This window comes from Schistocerca americana, chromosome 1 (assembly GCF_021461395.2).
Source record: "Schistocerca americana isolate TAMUIC-IGC-003095 chromosome 1, iqSchAmer2.1, whole genome shotgun sequence".
Lineage (NCBI taxonomy): Eukaryota > Metazoa > Arthropoda > Insecta > Orthoptera > Acrididae > Schistocerca > Schistocerca americana.
In genome coordinates, this window is record NC_060119.1 from 978409819 (window position 1) to 978431348 (window position 21530).

General features: G+C 44.3%; 1 protein-coding gene across 1 annotated transcript in view; it reads left to right on the forward strand.

The window, feature by feature from the left end:
* Nucleotides 1-21530, forward strand: part of LOC124615812 (leucine-rich repeat and death domain-containing protein 1) — a 218238-nt gene that overhangs the window by 176500 nt on the left and 20208 nt on the right. The window contains exon 5 of the mRNA XM_047143956.1: nt 1027-1260. Coding sequence (XP_046999912.1) covers nt 1027-1260 — 234 coding nt within the window. The remainder of the gene's footprint in view (nt 1-1026; nt 1261-21530) is intronic.

Genomic DNA, 21530 nt, shown 5'->3' on the forward strand with positions numbered 1-21530 from the left:
AGTCTATTACATTTTCTTACATTCCTCAGTGTATGAAGATAATCGCTAGTAATTAAAAAAATCTAAATAAACATTGGTGTTGGAATTTACAGTCAGGTTCTTCTTCAGAAAATGTGTAATGCTACAAGTCAGAACGATATAAGATCATAAACACCGGTGCCAAATGCAAGACTATCTGAATCATATGCATGCTGATCTCACTTCCGAATTTAAGCAAAATCAGACAAAAATTCAATCACTGGCGATGCTTTAAGTGAATGAAATGAACTGTATGTGGTAACACATAAACACATTTTTATTAGTTGCAAAGGCTGATATAAAACACCTTAAGCCAGACGTTCCAGCATTGCCTCATGGGGGGGACAAAAGCCTGTGAGTGCTTGTCAGCCCACCTGTGGGCAGGTGCAGTCTGTTCTATTGCACACATTCTGTGCCTGCATGAGTGGCCACTCATGCCTGCAGGCATGTGGCCGTGACATTTCAATCCTATGGGTCAGCTCTTTGCCCACCAACCATGTCCTCACCCTAGTCCACCTGTGCCTGTGCTGAACAGACTGCCTTAATCTCTTGCCTTGAGTTATTTTATTCTTCCTGTGGCATCTTTTTCTGTCTTGTTTTACATTCTGACTTACATTCAATCAGCTGAAACCCAATTACGTACCTGTTACCTTTTCATCTTCATTACATCTATCAGTGCTGCCCCACTTTTGACTGTATTCAAAACTGGTATTATTCCCAGAATGGAATTTTCACTCTGCAGCAGAGTGTGCACTGATATGAAATTTTCTGTTAGATTAAAACTGTGTGCTGGACGGAGACACAAACTCAGGCCATTTGACTTTTGTGGGCAAGTACTCCCCCACGTTCGAGTCTCGGTCAGGCACACAGTTTTAATCTGCTAGGAAGTTTCACTGTTATTATCAGTCTCAATTTTCCTGTTTGCATTCTTTTTTTTTTTTTATTTTTATTAATTGACATGCATATGCATCATATTTCTATTATATTTGTATGTGGTAAAATTTTCAGCTTTCATCAGATGAATTTATGGATCTTGAAAATATGGAAGATCTGCAGTTGGGACACAACTGCCTTTCAGTATTGAATGGATCACTTCTTCCACTAAGGGCCCTTCGCTGTGTGAACCTAACACACAATCTTTTTGAGAACATGACACTCAGGGAGATTACAGGTCTGAGAAACCTCAGAGTTATTGATCTCTCTCATAATCAAATAAGGCATTTAAGCAGTGGTCCAATGACAGTAAGTATGCAAATATTGATGCTTCTAACACAATTGCATGTACTACAAAATAATTTGAAGAATTTAACAAATTAGAAAATAAAAGTGTTAAGAGATCTTACTGGTAAGCCAATACATTCTGCACTTTAATAGTCTCAAGACAAGTTCTGGCACAATTAAATGAAATCTAAGACAGGATTCTCTCTCTCTCTCTCTCTCTCTCTCTCTCTCTCTCTCCCTCCCTCCCTCCCTCCCTCCCTCCCTCTCCCTCCCCCTCCCCGCCACTCTCCTTCTCCATATACAACATTGTGTTATTGTGTTTTACTTTTACAAACTTCAGGTTTTTCAGCCCCCACTATCATACATGATATTATTTCTTCCAGCCCTTCCCTTTGTTTGCATCCTCAACTGCCACAAGTGCAAGTACTGCAAGCACCTCATCAAATACATGCCTCTCCCATTCAGGCCTCTTCCGGTTTTTATCAAATGCTACTCAAATAGGGAAAAAAGAGATGAATATTCCAATTACTTTATGATATTCATAAGCTAGCATATCTGACATGTATTCTGAATCATGCTAGGCAACAAACTCCACTGTAGATTACACCATTAATGCACTGTTCACAGTATATCTCTGTTATTAAAAAGTTAGAGTCTGAAACATGAGGACTTTTGTTGTTCACAGTAAATATTCATCATTATTGCAATTGTGCATCTCATGTGTTAAAATAGTTCTCCAATTAAATTCTTAGTTTGATTGAATGAGTATTTTCTACTGTATTAAGTGCTGTTTCAAACTGTATGAGTAATAATTGTTTTCCAGTCCAGTAGCCCATCTGGTACAGCAACTGTGTGTAGAATATCTGAATTAAAATGTCCTTGGTTGTACTTTATTCTTTTATTGACAATTTGTTTCATCTTCATGGGGCATCTGCAAGTTATCCTAAAATTTTCCTTTTATAACATTTTAAAAACCATAAAGTTGCTCTGTTGAACAAGGGAAATTCCAGGTAGGAATTATCAGCAATGAAAGAAAAGATAGATTGCTACTTATCATAAAGAAGACACATTAAGTTGCAGACAGGCACATTAAAAGACACTTACATAAAGCTTTCAGCCACAGCCTGAATCAGAAAAAGAGAAATACACACCATTCCTACACACAAGCAAGCCCACCTCATGCACACATGATCACCAACTCCAACAGCTCAGGTCAGGATGCTAGACCGAAGTACACAACAAATCAGATGAATCTATAGAGACCTTAGTAAAGTCTGCCCTGCTGGTACAACTTTATTAAGGCCCCTGAGAGTTCATTCTCATTTGATGTTTGCTTCAATTTAGCACAGAGCCATTTTATGGTTTTTAAAATGTTGTAAAAGGAAAAGGTCTCTAGGGATTCATCTGATTCGACAAATGCTTCAGTCTAGCACAGGGCCATTTTATGTTTTTTTTGTTTTTTTTTTTAATATGTGGTAAATGGAAAATTTTAAGATAATCTGAAGGTGTCCCACAAAGGTGAAATGCATTCTTAATAAAAGAATAAATTGCAGTCAAGATTGTTCTTAATTAAACAATATGTGGTTAATGACAAATAATGTGATGTGTGGTGTGATGGTTAAGATACAGAACTTATAATTAGGGAAAGTGATGTTCAAATCATATTTAGCCATCCTGATTTACTTTTTCATACTACATTTTTCTCAAACTGAATAAATACTACTTCCTGAATGATCCTTATGAAAATGATATGTTCAGCCCTAATCATCCTTCATTTTGTACTGGCAAAGTTGCTGACATTTTACTGGTTTATGTTACTTAGGAACTACAGAAGGTCAAAATTGAGGTTTTGTTCTGTTATGCATTTTAGGTTCATTAACTTGGACATAATCCTATTAGTAATGCAGGTATTTTATTTTTTTTTTTTTATTTTTCACCTTCTCCTTGTGGTTGATGATCTCTCACAATAATTTTCATTTTATAGGTAAATGAGTTGTTCCTGGTACATAAGCATTTACAGGTTAAATGATCAGTGGCAATCATTTAAAATGTCCCACATCTTATATTCTATAAAACAGCTGTACATCAGTACTAAGTGCTCACCAATTCATTTAGATGGTTACAGTAATTATATAAGGGATAACTTGTGTCCTGTTTCTAATTATGTTTTGTGCTTAATTTGTCAACACATTATATCTGGAATATGTAATAGCAAACGACATTGTGATATGCAATCTCAGATCTTTCATTGTTTATTGATGGCAAATGAAAATTTTTGTCAGACCAAGATTTGAACAAATATCTCCTACTTATCATGAGCAGCTGCCTTATTGATTTACGTAATCCTAGCATGACTTGCAAGACTTCTCAATGTCAGTGATATTCCTTCCTGTTACTTCCAAAGTCTACAACTAGAGATTCCCCTGTGAGGTTCATGGGAACAGCAGCAATATCATTTGGTGAATGGGTGTGTGGTGGTGGACCATTGCTTATCCTGTCATTGAAAATTTTTGGAATTGATTTAAATTTGCTGAAATGAAATAGACATGGCATATCCTTTACATTGCTGATATGGCATTTCTCAGTGGATTTCACTGCTATAATTTCATCACATTTTCATCGATTCTGTACCTATTGACACCATTCATTTCAGTAAATTTATTTCAATGGCATTTTGCTTCAGGTTACAAAATGGTGTAATCTTTCTTGTGTTCCACTGCCATTGGAGGATATATATCTCAGTATGTATGTTTGTTGTCTGATTGTAAAAACAAAGTACTTATTTCCCATTACTGTTATTTTTGTGTCTTCCATATGCTTATCTCATATTGTTAATGGGTATTGTGAATTCTTGGAACTCAGATTACTTCAGTCATTACATAAATTGATAAAACTAAGTGAAAACATGTTGCTAAAGTTAAAATGGATGTGCTATTTCTGATCTCTATCATAATCACCATGTATGTTTCCTCTGCGAAGCAGTCCTATTGCTAAGTGAGCCAAACTTTAACAATGTGAAACTTTTCAACTGCCCAGTCTCTATTTGTTTTTTAGACTAATCTTGTTTACACTAACTTTGTTCATTAATGTGCACCTGTAATGCTACATAATATTATAATAGTTCATTTATTACTACTATTACTACCTGAATGTGTGGTATCTGTTCTTCCAGACATGTCCAACAGGACAGACACCACACATTCATACAATTGATTCACCTAGCTGGACAGTGGATCCACCTTCTTCAGTGTGGATTCACAAATATGTCTGACCTCCAGCGATAATCTCAGAGTAGTGAACATGGAGGAAATGGACAGGGACTGTGGAAAGGTGGCACTTGATGGGAATGGGAATTGGTTCTGAGGCATGCCTAGATAGTCCGCCCAGTTGCAATAACGCTTTGTCCCAGATGGTGCAATGGTTAACACACTTGTCTAATAAGCAGGAGATCCCAGGTTTGAATCCTGGTTGGGAACACATTTTCACTTATCACCGTTAATTTCGCAGATGTCTTGATGCACCTGACAGCAGTAATCCCCCTCCCTTTTCCTTTCTTTCTTCCCCTCCCCACCTTCAGTTTACATATTACTTCTACATGTATTACATAGCACTTTTGCAGGTATATTTAAACAAAACTCAAGCCACAAAAATATAGAGCACCTTAGGAAACATGTAGGCCTACTCTTATCAGTTCAGGAATATCGAACAATGGAAACTCCAGGTAGGAATATCAACAATATTGGGAAAAGGATAGACTGTTACTCACTGTAAAGGTGACACACTGACCTGCAGATAGGCACAACAAAAAGACTGTTACACATTTAGCTTTCAGCAAAGCCTTCTTCAGAAAAGAAAACACACACACATTCACACAAGCAAGCACATCTTATGCACACGTGAAGGTTGTGATTTGAAATGTAATATTAATAAGACAATGGAAAATCCAGGATGAAATAATGATAATATAGGAAAAGGATAGTTACTACTTACCATATAGTGGAGATGCTGAGTGAATCACAGATAGGGACAACAAAAAGGCTGCCAAAAAATCTTTCAGTCAAACAGACCTTCATCAGAATAAACGACATACACATACACACTGAAGCAAATACAGCTAACACACACATGATCACAGTCTCTGGCTACTGAGGCCAGACTGGGAGCAGCAGTGCATTATGGGGGAAGCAAACTAGGTGGTGTGGGTAAGAAGGAGGCTGGGGCGGGCAGTGGGTAGGAGTGGGGGATGGTAAAGAGCTGCTTGTGGGAAAATATGGGGACAAGGCGATGAGGGGATGGGGTAGGTAGGTGCAATCAGGAGGTTAGATGGAGAGTGGGGAGATTGGGGGGGGGGGGGGGGGGGTTGGCAGTGGAAAACGAGAGAATAAACAGACTGTGTGCATTGGTGGAATAGAGGACTGTGTAGTCATGGAAAAGGAACAGAGAAGGGATAGGTGGGTAAAGGACAATGAGTAATGAAGGCTGTGGCCAGGAAGGTTATGGGGACCTAGGATGTATTGTAGAGAGAATTCCCACCTGTCCAATTCAGAAATCTTGGTGTTGGTTGCAAGGATCCAGATGGCACAGGCTGTGAAGCAGTCACTGAAATGAAGAACATTGTGCTGGGCAGTGTGCTCAGAAACTGGGTGGTCCAGCTGCTTCTTGGTCATAGTTTGTTGGTGGCCATTCATGCAGACAGTAGCCTGTTGGTTGTCATGCCCACATAAAATCCAGCATAGTGGTTGCAGCTCAGCTTGTAGATCAAATGACTGGTTTCACAAGTAGCCCTGCCCTCGTTGGGATAGATGATGCTTGTGAGTGGGCTGGAGTAGGTGGTGGTGGGAGGATGTATGGGACAGGTCTTGCATCTAGGTGTGTCACAGTGATATAGGTCATGATGCAAGAGGTTGGGATCACAGGTTGTGTAGGGATGGATGAGGATATTGCGCAGGCTCAGCGGGTGGCAGAATTCTGGGGTAAGAAGGATAATGGTTAGGACATTCCTCATTTCAGGGTATGGCAAGAGGTAGTCAAAACACTAGCAGAGAATGTGATTCAGGTGCTCTACTCCTGGGCGGCACTGAGTCACAAGAGAAATGCTCCTCTGTGACCAGACAGTGGGACTTGGGAGGTGGAGGGTGAGTGGAGGGATTAGGCACATGGGATCTGTTTTTGTACAAGGTGGGGAGGATAATTAAGGTCTATGAAGGCCTCTGTGGGACCCTTGGTATATTTTGAGAGGGCTGCTTGTCACTACAGATGCAATGGACATGGGTGGCTAGGCTGTGTGGAAGGGACTTTTTGATATGGAGTGGGTGGAAGCTGTTGAAGTGGAGGTATTGCTGTTGGTTGGTAGGTTTGACATTGACAGAGGTACTGATGTAGCCATCTTTAAGGTGGAGGACAACACTGAGGAAGGTGGCTTTTTGGATTGAGGAGAGCCAGGTGAAGTGAATGAGGGAGAAGGTATTGAGGTTTTTGAGAAATGTGGATAAAGTGTCCTCACCCTTGATAAAGATCACAAAAATGTCAGCCATGGATCTGAAACAGGTGAGGGGTTTGGGATTCTGAGTGGATAGAAAGGATCCTTCTAGATGGCCCATGACTAGGTTGGCATAGGTTGGTGCCATGCGGGTTCCCATAGCTGTTCCCTGGATTTCTTTGTGGGTGATGCCTTCAGAGGAGAAATAACTGTGGCTGAGGACATATTTGGTCATGGCAACCAGAAAGCAGGTTGTAGCTATGAAATCCATCAGGCATTGGGAAAGGTAGCATTCAAGAGGGGCAAGGCCATAGGCATTAATGTGTTAGTGCAAAGAGAGCTGGCATCAGTAGTGACGAGCAGGGCACCATGTGGCAAAAGGAACAGGAAATGTGGAGAGTCAGTGGAGGAAATGGTTGATATCATTTATTTAGGAGGGTGGGATTTAGGTAATAAGCTGAAGGAGTCACTCTACAAGAGCAAAAATTCTCTCAGTGTGGCCGCAGTAACTGGCCACAATGGGGCATCTGGGTGGCTGGGTTTATGGAGTTTAGAAAGCATGTAGAAAGTGCAAATGCAAGAAGTAGTAGAAGTGAGGAGAGAGGTGGACTCCAGGGAGACATTCTCGGGCCTAAGGATTTGAGGAGAGACTGAAGATCCTGCTGGATTTCTGGAAAGGGTTTGTAGGTGGATGAATCTGACAGCTGGCAGAGTCCTTCTGCCAGGTAATCCCTGTAGTTCAAAACAAAATTGGTGGAGCCATTGTCAGCAGGTAGAATTATAAGGTCAGGGTCAGTTTTTAGGTGATAGATTATGGTTCTTTCTGCAAATGTGAGGTTAGCTTGCATGTTGAGGGACTTGAGGTATGATGGTGAGGCGAGGTCCAAGGTTAAGAAATTCGGAAAAGTCAACAGGGGGTGATTTGGGGGCAGTGGGAATGATGGAGGAGTGAACTGGGTCAGGCAGGGCTCAACATTGCCCTTTGGTTGAGTCTTATTGGTAGGGTTGGTGGTGACAAAGTTGTTAAAGATGTTCTCTCCTTCTCCTGACCCCTACAGTGGAAACATGTTTTCGTCATCAACCGTACCAGTGACACTCAACCAAAGACCAATGTTGAACCCTGGCTGACTCAGTTCAGTCCTCCATCCAACTGTGATCCACCCCCACTGTCTCCAAAATTCCTTTGTTAACTTTCCAGAATTTCTAAACCTCAAACTTTGTGTCACCATCATTCCACAAATCCCCCAACATGTAAACTAATCCTACATCTGCAGAGAGAATCACAATCCACCACGTTAAACTTCATCCCAACCTTGTAATCCTACCTACTGACAATAGTTCCACCAATGCTGTTTTTGAACTGCAAGGATTACCTGGCAGAAGAACTCTGCCAGCTGTCAGATTCATCCACTTACAAACCCTGCTCTTCTAGTATCTGTGTTTGTAGACAAAATTAGTGGATATAAGGTCCACCCATTATGCAACCAACCATTTTTTCTTATGAGCTCAAACATATTCCAGAACCAGTGGGTTTTCTTCTTTCAGTTCTGTCTACCTTTTATGGAACTGAATTAAGAATACCCACTGATGATGGCACATGTTTGTGTTTATATGAAAAAGCAGTGTTTGCATAACAGGCAGACCTTACATCCAGTAACAAATTGAAAATATTTGCTGTTCTTGCCACAAAATATGTCAGGAATACCACAAATCACAAAGAGAAACAGCTTTTATATTTATTTATTTATTTATTTTTCTCATGAAACATATATTACCCAGCAAAGTGAACTGAAGGCCTTCCAGGGTAGTAATACCATTGCATTTACACCTGAGAAAAAGGAGGCAAAGGAAGTGACAATGTACACTACAGTGTTCTCATAAGTGGAATGGTCTCATAAGCTACATGCCTTTGTGCCAGTGCTGTGAATGGTGTTAAACTATTGCCATAGGCGCAGAAGTTTCTTATAGCTTTCCTGCAGTGTTTACCAGGTACTCCCTAAAACTATCATGTCATACACATCTGCTGGTGACTGCCTTTGTGGATTTCTGTCATTTACAGATGACTGCTGATCATCTACAAGGTAGCTGCAAGTGCATATATCTACCCAACCACTCTGTCAGTACCTAATACTAAATTTGACACTGCCTAGCTAGTGCTGTATTTTCTGTCTGAGCATTACAGTTTATTTCTTCTGGAACAGAAATGGTGCATGAAACACAAACAGTACAGCAAAGATCAACACTATTGAGCATTGTGCTACACTGCCACTGACTTAAGTTCCCATTTAGAACAAGAACAGAAACAAGACATGTGGTATATTTATATTCAATTTATTTAGCAGTTTATTATGCTTTGCTGGCAGTATCTGTTTAACTACCTTCCACAGGGATGGAGCTACTTTCTTCAGCTGTGTATGCTGGTTTGTTGCATGGACAATAATGATGACTCTTTATGTGAATCCATGCAAATTAATGTTATTATATTTTAAATTTCCTTATCTGTCAAAGTGTCTCCTCTCCAGTACTCACCATACACATTTTTAATGAGACATACCACTTTTCTAACCTTCTAAGTTCACAGCAGTTAACACATCAGTCATTAGTTCTCCCAGTTTCAAGAGTTAGACGCTTGACATATTATGACTGTGGATGATATAGTGGCAATTGGAGACAAAAAAATCCATTCTCTTGCAAAATGTTTCTGATGAAATAAACAAGAGAAAGCTGGAGTTACTTAGCTCATACCAAATATTCAACTCTCATTAGATGCATTATAATGTTTGTGATGACTTGCCAGCCAGGCTTGTATTTCATTTTTAGAGAACTAGAGAAAAGTGACTTATTCTTCTGCTTGTTGTAATATGGGGATTTATGAAAAAGACTATACTTCTGGGAGGTAACTGAGAAATAAGTCTGACCTCTATATATTTTTTAAAAATTTTTGCTATCCATTTCTAAATGTTAGTTCAGTGTGCTGCTTTTGAGTCATAACAGAACCCATTTCATTACCTGCATGCAATTAACTGGCACTTTTGCATGGCAGACACACTGCCTGTTTGCAAATGTTTATTCATGCAAATGTTTATTCACATGGTAATATTTATAACTCCACATTTCATCTAAACTACAGTTTACTTTAATTCTGATATTTTCATTTTTGATAAACATCTTATGTAGCACACCCTTTTTGCAATGTCCTTTAATTTGTAAATAATGACTCATTTATTCTGATACCATTTAAAAACAAATCCCATAGACAGATCAATTATTCTCAGTTTCGTTGCTACCCTTGAAGTCCAGCTCAGTGTAACAAAAGGTGTGGAGGTTTTTCACAGATAGTGTTTTCTTTTGTTGTCCATAATATAACAGAAATTGCTGTCTAATAACATATTTATCACATCACCAATTGAATGTTTATTATGTGCACTTTGCTCCTTGTATTGAGCTACTGAACCTAAAACATTTTGCTTGCATTGTCTGTTGCCTTCTCTGCTACTTTCACTCCTTTCTCCTTCTCATTGCCAATAAATCTAATGACATTTGTGGAACATTACATGAGTACTTGGAGGAACATAACCAGCCACATTACCACCGCCTTAGCCAACCTGTGAGCTTACAGTGTCAACCGTAGCATGGCACTGCTTCTATGCAGGTGGGCCATGAATAAAGTCACTCGCTGGCATGGTTGGTGCTGGAAAAAGGCATGACGCAGTAGAAAAGGCAGACACTGAGCGAGGTGGCAGTCTCATCCCCAAGTTTCACCAGTACAACGATATTCCAATACAAGGTGCAGAGTTAATAGTCTTCGACAGAAGAAGTGGCACAAAACACCATTTACATGTCCAGCTGCATAACAGGAGTAGAGGCAGCATGGTGCAGGTGTCTCTTAATGCTTCATGGTATGTGTTGCCACATGATGAGTGTGTAGTGGTGTGAGTGCGGAGCAGGAACCTATGTTGATGCTGCGAGGAGAAGAAGGAGACTAGTCAGGCAAGGTTAGTGGAAGTCTCACTATGGCCCAAGATATTGTTTTCTCCTGCTAGCCAGCAACCATAGTGTGCAGGTATCTAGTCACAGGATAGAATCAACAGCTTGGGACAGAAGTAATACCGAGGGCAGAAACTCGCTGTCGTAGCAGATGACTGTTGTGAGCTATAGACGTATGGCACATTTCCCCCCCCCCCCCCCCCCCCCCCCCCGCCCCCCTCCTCCCCACCCCTCTTCCCACCCTCACCTGAAGGCTGGTACGAGTGGGTTTCATGTCTTGTACATGCAATGACGATGTAGGCAGTGGTGTTGATGGTGTGGTTGCCGGTCATGTGATGGGGGCAGGTGGCAGACTTAAGGGCGGTGAGTGTGAAGTGGGCGGGGCAACCAACTGCTAGTAGCATTGGTCTGCTACATGGCAGCCAGTAGCAGTGCAGGACTGGCAGCTGATGCAAGTGATGAGTAAGCCACCAGAGTGCATGGTTTGGGGGGGGGGGCGGGGGGGGGGGGGGGGGGGACCCAGGCCAGGTTGCCCTGAGCCTGTATCCAATGCCATGCACACATTGGTGGGCAGGCACTGGGGGCTATTGCCAGAACAGTGCTGTTGAGGCAAGGGCACAGCATCATTGCTGATTGGCTGTGAGGAGAAATGGCCTCATTTGACATTTGACAGCTGAAAGTGCACGTGCCTGGCACTGTGCAAGGGGGGGGGGGGGGGGGGGCTGTCATCTATGTTGTCAACAGCCGGGCAGTCAGGGAGGCTCCGGCATAGCATGGTGGGTTTCTCATGGTGTTCTCAGTTATGGTGGGGTATGCCGGCATTGAGGGGTCTCCAGCAGATGGGGTGCTCGGTGCATTTTCAGAGGTGGTGGCACTGGCAGCGATGTCAGCAGTGGTGGCGGTGTGCATCTGTGGGATGTTGACGAGGATGGCGATATGGCGATCAGGCTGGGTAGTGCGGGACTGGGCAGTGTGTAGACAGGCCTGAGCCTGTTAATCAGAATGCTGGTAGGGATGCCATGGAGTTGGAACATGAATGTCTTGTAGTCCCCCTACAGAACCCAGTGGGAATCAGAGTAGTGCAGATGAAGTGGGGACTGGTGAGCACCGATGCACAGCATAGTGTGTGTGCATGATCTGAGGTTGCCGTGAATGAGTTCTCTGTGTTCACTGTGGCACTGGGTCGGGGTAGGTTGCAGGTGAGCCATGCAGTTCAGCAAGTATTCAATGAACTCATGGATGACATCATCCATGGGCAGGTGGTGGGCTCCAGGAAGTCCCCTGGGATGGCAAGCAGTTGGCCATAAATGAGGTCAGTGGCAGACATCTCACGGTCACCCTTGTGAGAAACATGTAGGCCGAGGAGTATCAGGGGCAGGGCAGTGGTGTACCTGTTGTTATGGCAGGCGAGAGCAATCTTCAGGGTACGATGGAACCATTGGCAGGTGATGGTAGCTTGATGCCAGGTGGAGGTCAGTGCCACAGAGGTCTGTTACCACTTGAAATTGGTGGATGTAAACTGGTGTCCGTGGCCCTTAGTGACGTGGTGTGGGCAGCTGAAATGGGCGATCAGTGCGGATATGAAGGTGGCAGCTACTATGGTGGCTGTGATGTTGGGTATTGGCATTGCCTCAGGCCAGCAGGTGAAACCGTCCACCATGGTGAGGAGGTAATGACAGCAGTCAGAAGAAGTCAAAGGGCTGATGAGGTCCACATGAACATGGGCAAAGCATCTTGACTAGGTGGCAATGGGGCATGTACGTGGCAGCCGAGGCAGGTGTTGACCCACATCCTGCAGTCCCTCTGAAGACCTGGGCACATGAAACACTGCATCATCAGAGCAGCAGATGCACACACAGAGGGGTGTACCAGGTTATGCAGCCATTCGAATGGGACCTCGTGGACAGCAGTGGGCAGAAATGGACTCAGTGAGCCAGTGAATATTCACACCAGATATTGTTGTCTGAGCTTGCAGCTGGCATAAGTTGGAGTCCAGGAAAGGCATCCAGGCAGAGGTGGGTGAGTTGTGGGTCACACACCTGGGTGGTGCTAAGTGCCTCCTAATCCATGGGTGAGATAATGGTGCAGGTGCAGCTGAGGCAGTCGGCAATGACATTGTCAGTTTTGGTGATGTTATGTATGTCGGCAGTAAATTTGGATATGAATGACAGCTGCCACTGATATGGGAAGCACTGGTCGAATACTTTTGCAAGGGCAAACTTTATGGACTTGTGTTTGGAGTAGACCTCCACTGATGACCGGAAGTATTTGATTGCCTCATAGATGGTGAGGAGATCTCTTTTATATGCACCCCAGCATTCTTAAGCAGCAGAAAGCTTGCTGGAGAAGAAAGTGGGCAGCCATCAGTTGTTGCTGGCATGCTGCTGCAGGCAGGAACTGATGGCTGTCTGGCTGGCATTGACTACAACGGCAAATGAGGTGGTGGAGCAGGTGTACAGTAGAGACGCTGTCTTCCATTTGCAGCATCCAAGGCACCAGCTTGTTCACCTTTGTTCATTCGCCATGGAGGGCAGTGGTGTGAGGCTCCTGCATAACAGTGACAACCCTCAGATAATTCCAGAGGAAGTTTAACATTCTGAGAAAGCAGTGGAGGCCCTTGAATGTCTCTGGGCACGGGAAATCGAGGATGGCTTGTACCTGGTCAGGCAGGTGACGTGAGCTGGTGAAGAAGATGACATGGCCCAAGCATACAACCTCACTAGCACCGAGAACACATTTTGCTGTGTTGATGATGATGGTGCCGACATCCTGGAGGTGTTCGAAAATATTGCAGAGGTGCTCGCAGTGCCTCTTTGGCATCACTGAAAACTGGAGTATGTTGTCCAGATAGGTGAAACAGCAGGGAAGCCTCACAACATGCCAACCAAGAAACGCTGCCACATTTGGACAGCATTATGGAATCTGAACATTATAAAGGTGCCCTCATAGAGTCCAAATGGTGTGATGTTGGCAGTATTCTGGATGTACTTGGGTGCAACCAGTATCTGGGTGAAAGCCTTGGTACAGTCAATTTTGCTGAAAATTGTAGCTCCAGCCAGTGTTTAGCTGCAGCCACATAAGAATGGCACCAGGTATCGGTAGGGGATGGTGCATTATTTTAGTTCCTCATGGGTGCCAAGAACCATCTTGAGCCTGATGACTTTGTGTGGTGCTGGAGCAGCAGCCGCATTTGATGAGACATTGATTGTGGTGGAGGAGGATGCCATTGGCACTAGGTAGCACAAAGGATGCCAAAACATGCAAGACAAGTGGATTGTGATGTGAAGCACATTTGTCTATAGCAAGAAAACTGAAATTGCTGGTGGGGTGTGCTTGTGCTTGAGAGTCAGAATGATTCTAATAGAATGAAATGGCCAACACCATGCTGAAATAAGAAATTAAGTCGATGGAGTCCTTTTTTGGGTCGTCAGTGTTCGAATTGTCCTTATCTAACGTACAAGTTGATTACCTGGTGGCAGAAAACTGTCAAACTGAGCTGTGGCGAACTTGAATTTGTGTGGTGGCCAGCAGAAGATAGGTGTTCCAGAGGTGATGTTGATGTAGTGGAGGGGCCAGAATATGCCACCTGCTTCAGAACAGCAAAGTGAGTGGTGCACTTCGTTGACCTCCCTGTGTCACTGTCAGTGAGGTGCCAGCTTGCAACATCGGGAAGCAGGAGCTAGTATCTGATGAAGTCTGCTCTGCTAATCGAGTCAGTGATGTCAAGGTGGGTGAATGTCCAGGGGAAGTCCCACTGCAGGCTGAGGTCGAGGAAGCAGTCATGTATGCCATAGTTGGCAATCATGAAATTGTTCACTGTCATAAGGAGGATGACTGAGGCAGTGCTAGGGTGCTGTACGGGCCACCACGGGAAGATAGACAACTGAGAGTCTCTGTTGATCAGGAATGGTGTGACAGAACAAGTATCATGGACAAACAAGTGCTGGGAGATCAAGCAACAACTGGGCACGCTTAATCCCAGGGGCTGCTGGTGTTTGGGTGAAATGCTTTTGATACAAGCAGAGCCCAACTTTGTTGCGAGAGGTGACAGCAGGTCGGCTTTGGCTGCAGCTGTGGTAGTCATCATTGTGCTAGTGGCTGGAGCTGTGTGGACGGTGATGATCAGAATTAAGGCAGCACTGTGGTGGGCGAGGATATCATATACTCCCAGCTGCTGTGCCCTGTGCTGCAGGGCAGTGGGGACAGGAGTGGCTGGTGATGTCATTAGCAGTGCATTGAGCAGCAAGGGGGGGGGGGGGGGGGGGTCGAAATGGGGTGGTTGGCAGAGTGACGTCCTACTGGCTGTGCCAGGTGCAGTAGGGCTGGCATGTGGCAGTGGCAGTTGCAGGCGGGGAGGCCAGCGTCTTGTGGACCAGAGCAATGAGGCTGGGGGCATCAGTGAGGGAGGAAAAAAATGGCTCTGAGCACTATGGGACTTAACATCTTAGGTCATCAGTCCCCTATAACTTAGAGCTACTTAAACCTAACCAACCTAAGGACACCACACACATCCATGCCCGAGGCAGGTTTCAAACCTGCGACCGTAGCAGTCCCGCGGTTCCGGACTGCAGCGCCTAGAACCGCACGGCCACCACGGCCGGCTCAGTGAGGGAGAGGTCAGCATGAGATGCCACAGCTGTCTGTATCTGGGCCAGGAGGTGAGACAGCCAGAAGCTGTATAGGAAACCATTGGAGACCATGTGTGGCTCTGTCAGGCTTTGAAGGTGAGGCAGGAATTGTGAGTGTTTCCAGTCCCTGCACTGCTCGACGGAAAGGAGGACCCGGACATGCTGCATTTAGGACGGAATGTGTTCTGTCAAGAGGTAGCACCAGAGAGTCTTGTAGCAGTTGTGGTGTCACAGACCTCCAATGCATGTGTCAGCTTGGCCGACTGATCACCATTGTGAACTTGATGGCGTCCTAGGTGATGCCACAACAGGTGAAGATGATGTCCACCAAGGTAAACCACAGGTCCATGTCCTGTAAATTGAAGGGCAATATGTGAGCTATGGCATGGCCAGACAGAGTGGCGGTGACATGCGGGGCAATGGGAGTCAGTGTATGAAGGCAGGGAGGGATGGCGGCAGAGTATTGGCCTGGAGTCGGGCGCTGGTGGCTGGGCCAGTGGTGGTAGCATTGCCAGGAGTTGCACATTGCAGGTTGGGGTTGCTGTATTCCAGTTCCATGAGGCATGTGGTCAGTCAGTGATTACATTGTTTGGTGTCAGAGCAGCTGCCGTGTGCAGTGAGGAATCAGTTTGGATGGAGGGGGATGCCTTTGATGTTAGACTGCATGAAGGATGCCAAAATATACAGAACAGATGGCTTGTGATGCGAAATATTTGCGTCTGTAGCATGTAAACTGAAATTGCTAATGGGGTGCGCGCATGCGCAAGGGTAGAATGAGTGCTAATGGAACAACATGGCCAACACCATGTTGAAATAGGAAATTAAGTTGATGGAGTCTATTGTCAGGTCATCAGTGTTGGAATTGTTTCCTTACCTAACCTTTAAATTGATTACCCTATGGTAGAACAAGGCAGGGTAGGCACCACGGAAAGAATAATGTTTACACATGGTCAAGCAACACATCTTATCACTGATTATGCAAGTACAAACAGACACATGAAATAGTCTTGAAATTCATAAATTCTGAATAGAGTCACTCGTTTGCATGTTTGGCATGGAAAAAGGCATGATGCAGTAGAACAGGAGGATACCAAGCAAGATGGCAGTCTCATCCCCGAGTTTCACCAGCACAACAATATTCCTACTCGAGGTGCAGAATTAATAGTCTTCAGCAGAAGATGTGATACAAACCACCATTTACACACGCAGCTGTGCAGCAGGGGTAGAGACAGAGTAGCACAGGTCTCTCTCAAGACTTCATGGTATGCGTAACCGCTTGGCATGTCCATAGTGGTGTGAGCGCCAATTGGGAGCTGATATTGATGCCGCGAGGAGAAGGAGACTGGTTGAGGCTAGGTCAGTGAAACTCTCACTGTTGAGTTAGCTATTGTTCTCTACCAGTAGCTGGTGACTGTAGTGTGCAGGTATCTGGTCACATGGCAGGATTGACAGCTAGGGATGGAAGTAACATGTGAAGGGAGAAACTTTCTGCTATGCAGATGGCTGTTGCAAGCTTGGGGCTTACAGAACTGCTAAGATAGCTGTGTGTCAAAAGGCCACATTACCGGTGTTTGCTTGTGTGACAGGACATATTATGATTTGGTGATCACCCACGTGATGGATAGTGTGGTTGCTTGTGTGATGGGATATGCTGTGATTTCAGTTGTTGCCCAAGCATCAGACTTTTTAGTATCTTCAGTGGTCACTGAAGTGCCGGGCCATGTTCAGTGACTAAGTGATCACCCGCACAATGGGTAATGTTCAGAGACAGTGCGAACATTTCTATGTCTAGCTTCTTGTACTAACTATGCAATCAGTAACTGTTAATCAACAATTGTGTCTTTCACGTACCAGCACATGCCTATTCTTCTTCTTATGTAAATTATGCCAAAGTGGTTTGCACAGACCAATTGCTTTGCATGCATGGTACACCAACATCGTTTCCGCTGATCACACCACTGCTGCTGACATTGCTGCCATATCATCATCCAGTGAGCTGCATTCTATAGTTTCCCATGACACCACCTGACACCTTTCTGGCTACCTGCCCAGCCCTCTGGTTCATGCAGGTCAAGTCCAGCTTCCATTGCCCTGGCATGATATTGGAAGATACAAAGTACACTTATGTTGTCAATTTTGTCAACCAACTTGAACAGTGCTATGCTATTGAGGTTGCTAACATCATCACTGTACCTTCACCAACCAAGCCACACCATCATCTCAAAAGGAAGCTCACACATTGCCTCTTCATATTTTCAGTTGAGGGCATACGTTGGTGGGTTATTATTAGCAATGACACCGATTACAGAAATCTGTCACGGCACCCCTGCCACCTACACAGCATGGTCAACACTGGCACAGTACCAGATGAACTGCTTCATGTACTTTGGCTGAATTGGCTGGATATTCAGGCATGTGCCATCCTCACAACTCAGCAATCACTCTTACTGCAACAACTAGTGGTCTTGGCAACACAGTGGTCAAAGTCCTCACTGTGGCCCTGTCTTCAGGTTCAACTCATGTTGCTACTAGCAGTGTCACCTCTGACATGACAACTATGCTACCAACACAATGAACTGCAATGTTTCGGTGCCCACCGTGGCCCCCCAGGAACTCCAGCTGCTTTCAGCCCAGGTTGAAGCCCTCATGGTCAAGTATCTGCTCTTTGTGCCCAATGAGCTGCTGTTCCCACACCACCAAACCTTCACCGGCACACCTTAAACCATTGCAATGCAATGTACCACCACACATGTGCCAAGCAAGCTTCCTGCTGCTGCCCTCCAGGCAACAACCCAAATGCCAGCAGCATCCACAAGTGAGTGTGCACAAATGCCATGCTGCTTCAAAGCACTTGTTCATCTCAGACAGAAGGGTAGTCAGCATTTCCTTATAGACACTGGTTCCAACCTGCAGGTCTATCCATACATGCTGCTACCAGTGTGTTGACCAACAACACCATTTCGACTGTCAACTGCCAACAACTCATCTGTCACCATCTGTGGTGTCTATCCAATGCAACTGGACCTAGGACTGCACCGCATCTTCAACTGTCAATTCACCACCACAGATGTCATAGAGACAACCACTGGTGTTGATTTCTGAGCACATTTTGGCTTGTTGCTGACATTGGTGGCTCTTGTCTCATCATCACGGACTCCAGTTCTTCAGTTATTGAGTTTCACTATGCTGTGCAATACTTGGTGCTGAAGGTCATCCAAGCTATTGATTTAAGGCAGTACCAGGAGCTTTTTGACTGTTTTCCATTTCATTACATGTCTGACCATGAGAGGTATTGCACAACACAGTCCTTCATATCCACACAATGCCTAGCCCTCCAGTTCTCAACAGAACACGATACCGTGCACCGGAGTGACTTGCTGCTGCTAAAGCCAAATTTGAGGCTATGCTTCAGGATGTCATTATTGGTCATTTGCACAGTCTCTGGTCCTCTCCTCTCAAACTTGTACCAAAGAAAGACACATCTTGTGACCCTTCGGTGATCATCATGCTCTTAATGCATGCATTATCCCAGATAGATATCAGATTGCAGACCTTCATGACTTCAGCCATGCCTTCAGTGGTGCTTAAGTGTTCAGTGTCTTTAGCTGCATAAAGACATTCACACAAATACCAGTCACCATGGAAAATGTCCCAAAGACAGTGATTACCTTGCACTTTTGGCTCTTCGTATCATTTTACATGACATAGGGTGTCCGGAATGCTACACAGACATGACAACAATTCATCAACAGCGTGCTACATGACCTACTCTTTTACTTCACGTGTCTTGATGACATATCAGTATTTTATTCTTCACTGCCTCTCTCAGTATTTTATTCTTCACTGCCACAACACTGTGACCATCTGTCTGCAGTGTTTCAACAGCTGAACGATTTCAGGGTTATCATTAACCACTCCAAATGCACCTTTGGTGCCTCCCAGTGGACATTTCAGGATGACCAGATCTGTGCAGACTCCATCATTCCCCTCCTGGAAAATGATATGGCTATTTGGGAAATTATGGACTCACAAATTTTTCAGGAACTCCTCTGGTTCCTTGGGATGCTGAACTTCTACCACCGTCACCTCCTTGGCACATCCTCCTATCAAGAGCCACTTACAGTTGCTCTCTCTGGTCCTAACACTAAGGGCAATTGCCCCAGCCCTTGGGCAGACCCTCATGCTGCCTTCACTGCTGCCAAGGACAGCCTTGCCAATGCTGCATTTCTGGTTCACTCAACACTTGACACCCAGCTGGCACTGGTGATCAACACCAGCCACAACACCGCAAATGCTGCCTTGCAGCAACAATGTAATGGTTCGTGGCAACTGCTGGCCTTGTTTTCAAAGAAGATCACACCTACAAAACATCAGTGGAGTGCCTATGACAGTGAGATGCTTGCCACCTAAAAGGTGATCTGTTACTTTCACACATCAATGGAGGCTAGGAACTTTATGATACTTACTCATCACAAACCCATCACATACACCTTTCAACAGACCAGCAATCACTTCTTACCAAACTATTCTGTGAATTCAAATACATCTCTCAGTTCAGCACATACATTTGGCATACCTCAAGAATGTTGCTGATTGTCTGTTACAAGTCACTAGCATCTCTGGCTGGATTGATATTGCCACACTTGCTGCAGCACAAGAGGCTGATACAGGGCTGGACTCTTAGTGCCGTGCCTCAAACACTGACCTCTGACTGGATCATGTCCCTATCACTGACACAGATACAAAACTGTTCTGTGGCACCTCCAAAGGCAAGTCATGACATTTCCTACCACTCACTTTCTGCCAGCAGGCCGTTGACAGCATCCACAACCTGTGTTACCTGGCATTAAGACCACTTCCAGGCTTGTTACCCATTGTTACATGTGGCCTGCTTCCACTCAGCCTGCCACAACTGGGCCCATTGCTGTGTTCTAGTCAGTGCAGTAAGGTTGGCTGGCATGCCCATGCTTCTGGTAGTGATTTCCCTAAGGCTATAGGGAGTTTCACTCACATCTATATTGACATTATTGGTCCCCTTCTCACCTCTGACACCCAGCAGTATCTTTTAACTATCATCGTTCATTTTACATACTGGCCAGACACAACACCAATTCCTGATATCTCAGCTGAAACATGGTGCGAGCACTCATGAGTATGTGGATAGCTTATTTTGGTTCTCCACTCCACATCATCATGGATGGCGGAAGGTAATTTGAATGCCAGTGTTCAACAAGCTTGATACGGCGCCTATCAGCCCCTTACAACTCATGTCCCCTCACCTTCATTTTACACTGCTCTCTGCCACTGCACCCATTGATCTTTTCCCTTTCTCTGCTTCTCTCCTTTCTGCACACTATTTTCCTTTCCTTCCCTCTCTCACTGCCTCCCAATGATACATCAGAGAGCCTTGTCTGCCCTGAACACTCTGCCAGGATCACTGTCCCCCCTCCCCCCACGTCCTGCTATCTCTCCCCCTTTCCCACTCCACCAGGGATTGTTTCTTCTGTTCGACAGGTTTCATTTTCAGTCTGACCTGAGCAGCCAGAGATAGTGGTCAAGAGTGTGTATGTGTGTGTGTGTGTGTGTGTGTGTGTGTATGTGTGTGTGTGTGTGTGTGTGTGATGTTGCTGTTGTTGTGTGAGGTGGGCTTGCTTATGTGAATGAAATGTGTGTTTTTCTTTTCTGATGAAGGCTAAAGCCAAAAGCTTAATGTGTAACAGTATTTTTGTTGTGCCTGTCTGCAACCCAACTTGTCATCTTTATGGTGAGTAGCAACCTATCCTTCCCATAACTGTTGACTGCATATAACTTTTATTTTCTCATTCCAACAAAATTTACCACTTCCAAGTATGATTTATTGATTTATTCAGACCCAAAATCTTACATTGCATTTGTACAAAGGCATGGGCTGATGCCAAAAAATGATTAATATACAGTACAAAAATACATGAAGATAAGGCACTTGTAACAACAGAAAATGTTTGGTATTTACCATGTGTAGTAGCTAACAAATGCCAATGAACATGAAAACTTTGCACAAAATTGACAGTGGTTATGAAATATGAAAATACCAATGCAGTGTTAATATGGAAAAATATAAACGGTACATAATAATACATCCATTGATTGTGTTACACATAAATAACTTTAAAAAGTGATAAAAACTATGGTAGCACATGTATAAAACAATAAATGTG